At 45.3% G+C, this 4,838-nt stretch overlaps 1 protein-coding gene across 1 annotated transcript in view; it reads left to right on the top strand.

Moving 5' to 3' along the window:
- Positions 1 to 1,756: 1,756 nt before the first annotated feature.
- Positions 1,757 to 4,838, top strand: part of slc23a1 (solute carrier family 23 member 1) — a 9,967-nt gene continuing 6,885 nt past the window's right edge. Inside the window, exon 1 of the mRNA XM_013915972.1 lies at positions 1,757 to 1,894. Within this exon, the coding sequence (XP_013771426.1) occupies positions 1,757 to 1,894 (138 nt within the window). The remainder of the gene's footprint in view (positions 1,895 to 4,838) is intronic.

Genomic DNA, 4,838 nt, shown 5'->3' on the forward strand with positions numbered 1-4,838 from the left:
CCTTCGCCTCATCATTTCCACTCTTCTTCTGTGGTGTTTCTCTGGCAGAGACCTTGGACTTTCTCACCTGCAAACAGATGTTTGGTAAACGGGTGTCCACAGCTGCTCCCACATTTGCCTCTTGTGGCTGATTGGTCCGTTCGCTGGTCAGGTGGTGGTGGTTAATTCCTTTAGTTCACAGATCCCGCAGACCCTGAAACAAAAATCCAGGACTGATCTCCTAAACGCCCTTGTTCCAGTGAGTGTGCCGCTCAGGTCCGTTAGCTTCGTCGCAGGTGCCTCTAGATCAAACCTGAGGCTGGACCAGCCTGGCTGGTGAAGCAGGTAGCAGCAGGTGGACACAGCAGGTGAACACAGCGTCCTCACGTGTTATTACCATCAGCTGTTATCAGTCAGACTCAGTGTAGATAAAGCTGATCGGCGTCCTGGTTCTGGTCTGGGTCAGTGTTTGAGAGGTCGGCACAGTTACCTGTAGCATCCAATCACTGAGCTCCGCCACTGAAAAACAACGTCAGCAACAAAGTTCTTCAACCCGCGTTTCTTCTGGAGCCCACCTGATGGTGACAGCCATGGTTACAAAACGATTCATGGTTCATACGTCATCACTTATCCGGTCTTTACGTGGTGATGTATGAACTCCGGGTCCAAACTTCTCTGCGTTTATTAAGCCTGTTGTGTTTTTAATGTGTTTTGTATTTTGTTCTGTTTAATCTGAACAAGCCCCTAAAAACAGTCAGTGATCACTGTCGGCCTCTCTCGATTTTTATTACCGCTGTTCATTCTAAAGCTCCATTTAAACCCCTCTGATGTAACTGCAGCCCATGCAGCAGTATATGAATGACTAACCTCGTATTGTTGATGGATTATCTCAGTTCTCCTGACTGAAGTTTGGTCCGTTTACAGCATCCTGCCATGCGATTGCATTTGTTCCTGACCCATCGAGTGGAAAAAAGTTAACGCTCATCCTCCAGTTTCACTGTGTTTATCATGCTAACATAGCTGTGTAGCTAGCGGTCACATAGCACATCATTATATACCAGCTAGCCCAACTTCAGTAACCCTACAAACGTCACTGCTGTTTAGTTTTCTGTCTTCATTTATGTTGGAAGTGATAGCAGAGCTGTACGTTTTATTTTTTTATGTTTATGTGGAAACTAGCGAGCTAACTTTCTGCTAACTTCTAACTCTGTTAAATTTAATACATTCTGTTTTCATGGACGTTAAACTTAACTGTTACACCTGGTAAAGCAGCAATGCTGATGATTTTATTACAGAGGAAAGAATTTAGACAGTTTGTAACTCTCAGTGGTGCTGCAGTGTTCGTTTGACTTTGGGACCTGCAGCGGAGGTTGGACCTGGAAACAGCTAAGGACGTTACATCTGGGGGTGAACAGCTTTCTGACCTCTGTGAACTCTTGCCGGCTCAGTTTATGGGGGTTAGTATCACTATGTTTAAAAAGGATTATCTGTGGAAAGCTCATTGGCTAACGATGTGGATGGCGTGTGGCTGGCCGGGTTCCTGTTGGTGTAAGAGCGTCAAAGGAGGAGACTGGACTTCTTTAAGCGTGTAAAGCTCTGGGGCTGGTCCCTTAGGCAGGTTGTTCATCCACTATCATCTTAATATTAGTATTGATGCTAATAATAGTAACAAATTATTAATAATAGTCCAGTTGCTTTCCTTCAGCCTTTTAAGACAATGTAATTGACGAATCATTAGCCAATCAGTGAGCAGTGTCACATCCGTTCAGTTATAAAAATGAAGATGGTGACACTGAGCACGCCTCTGACAGGACGTCAGAGACCGCCAGGTGATGTCACTGAAGCCACGTCCACCTTTGACCCCGTGAGAGGGAGCTGCTCTGATAAATCTGTGACGCTCGCTGCTCCCGGAGAGGTCAGGGGTCACAGTGTGTCAGTCAGCACCCACCCCTCACAGACCAGGGTAGAACACAGACCCCTAGCTTCACCATGACAACCAACAGTATCGCATCATCACCACAGACGCTGCCAGCAGGTTGAAAAACCACAGTCACATTTAAAAACACACCTGTGTGGTCAGGGTCAGCTTTGGGACCACAGCAGATACTCCAATCAATAAACTGATAAATCAACCAATCAGAATCAGAAAGGGTTTTATTGCCAAATGTTGAGCAGGTTTACAACATTAGGAAATTGCTGCGGTGCTTCAGTGCAAACATACTGTCATAAATTGCGCTTAAATAGACATGAAAAAATAAAAGTAAGAATAAGAATTAAAAGTGCTACGTAGAAAGATATATACATGAGTACAGGTGGTGATCAGTGCCAAACATGGAATGATGCAGTGAACACAGCGTAGGGTCATGTGTTAGTGGTGGGAACAGTCATACGTTTATTGTTCATGTGTCCGACAGCAGAGGGGAAGAAACTGTTCTTATGGCGAGAGGTTCTGGTGCGAATGGACCGGAGCCTCCTGCCTGAGGGGAGCAATCAACAGACTAAACCACTGATCAATAAGCAGAGTGACAGGCCAGGCTCAGGCTAAATGCTGGAGAGGTGGGTCCGGCTACACTATGGTAAACTAATCAGCTGATTCTTTGATCTCCTCATTATTCTTCGTCCTTCAGGTGCCCCTAGACTCCGCCCACATTTGCCTCTCGTTTTCTAATCTGCCTCTGGCTGATTGGTCGGTTCGCTGGTCAGGTGGTGGTGGTTAATTCCTTTAGTTCACAGGATAAGAGGCTCATCCACCTCCTCTGTCACACCGCCGCTCTGCATGTCCTTCTTCACTGCATCCATGATCCTCCTCTGAGCTACAACCGCTACTCAAGCTGATGTGTGTTGCTAGTGTTAGCTGTTATCAGAGATTAATAACTGTTATTGATTTGAATCATTATTCACTCTTCATCAGTGTCCACGCCCTCTGACTCTGCAGGTTTCAGCTCACCTGTCTCAGTTTGATCACATGATTTGCATTATTGACTCTCTAAAGCCCAGAGCTGGTTAACCAGTAAAAACTGGTTCCCACAGACACACCGGGACTGTTTTTTTTTATGTAGAACCAGAGTTCTCTGAGTAAAATGTCAGTTAAATAGAGTCTCATGGACTCGTATTTTATTCACAATAAAAACAGCAGGACGATGCTAACCTACCGACTGCATCTATCCAAAGAGTCCAGCTGCAGCATCAGGCCTGCTGAGCAGCTGGAACCCTCAGACCAGACCAGCCGCTGTCCTCGGCTCACAGGCTGATGTTAGCGGGGACGCACGGACTGTCCTGCCTCCACAGTTCTATTAAAATGTCCTCACTTTACACCTCGGACGTGTTTTCTGTGCTATTGTGAATAAAACACGAGATCCAGATGTGACTTTACTCAGAGATCAGCTCTGCTGGAATAAATTTGTCATTTTGTGCCTGACTCGCCACAACGAGGAGGCGCCACCTGCAGGTGACTCTCAGTCACTACATGTCCTTAACGTGCCACTCAGCCAATCACTGATCATTAACATATTGATCCATGCAATAAGTGAAAATGGTCATAACGATGAGGTCACTTCCTGTTTGTGAATCCAGGTTTATTAACAGGAAGTCAAAAACGAGTGCCTTCTGTCCGAATAGTTAATCAGTAGCAAGTATCACAGGTCAGTGAGGCTGATGATCTCCTGTGTCAGGCACTCACCTGAGAATGTGATACCGCTGCTAAAAGCGTTTGGTGGGCGTGTCCATGCTGGTTGCCAATCAGCACAGATGTGTAACACCTGCTTAACATCACAGGGGAGCTGCCCTGTCTGAGTAGGTGATCCTAATCAATACTCTCTCTCTCTCTCTGCAGCACAACGCTGAAGAGCTGCTGACACTGAGTATCCTGCGCTGTGATTGGCTGAGAGTCTGTGGGCGGGCCTGGATCGTCACATGGATACAGATGATTAATAATCAATAATTATTTAAGTAAAGAGTTTATATTTATAAGAAATGTATTGATCTGGTCTGAACACTGCCCGTTTCCATGGATACCTGGTTTGGATCAGTGACATTAAATGCTATAATTTGCGTCCTCCAATCAGCTGTCATTCCACAATCAGCCAATAACTAATCAGCTCGTAGCTTAAGGAGTGATGTCACCGAGATTTACAGACTTTACTGCTGCACGTGAATGCACTGTCCTCTTGAAGACTCACCTGGCATTGAGGCTCCACCCCTCCACACACCTGAAGCAGAGATGTGTTAGCTTAGCTTGCCACAGAGGCTGCAAGCAGATGGACACTGCTAACATAGCAGCTGTAACAGGTGGTGTGCTCAGTTTTGATTGGAAACAGTGTCATGCTGTGACAGCGTCTCCACGACAACCACAGGTACACCTGTGTTTTACCTGGAAGTTTGCTTCTCACATGTTTTTATGTCTTTAAAATGATGCAAACAGGAAATTCTTCTTCTTGTAAACTTGTAAACAAAATGCAATAAAAGGTTGCATGTGTCAAACTGCTCTCACTGGGTTATTGGACGCAATCTGCAGGAAGTGCCTTTTTTTTCAAAGTAAATGCCACATTTCATCAATGCAAGCATTTAATGTGAAACATTCAAACCTACAGCTGAGCAGCAGCAGCTGTACAGGTGAGTCTGAAGTTGTACAGGTGGTTATAATTAATGGTTATACTGGGTGTCTTACCTATACGTTAGCTGAAGAATATCTAGTTATCAGTTGTTACTGGTTATGTTAAGTAACGTACTTGTTATACTGCTTGTTTCACTGTTTATACTGGGTGCATGTGGTTCTAAGACTCTGGTTGTCTTCTTTTATAGGTCTGGGCTGTAATCAGGTGGGGGTCCGCACACAGACAGGTGTATAATCAGGTGGGGGG

This window comes from Pundamilia nyererei, unplaced genomic scaffold (assembly GCF_000239375.1).
Source record: "Pundamilia nyererei isolate P.nyererei 1_Seehausen unplaced genomic scaffold, PunNye1.0 scaffold00414, whole genome shotgun sequence".
In the NCBI taxonomy this organism is placed as follows: Eukaryota; Metazoa; Chordata; class Actinopteri; order Cichliformes; family Cichlidae; genus Pundamilia; species Pundamilia nyererei.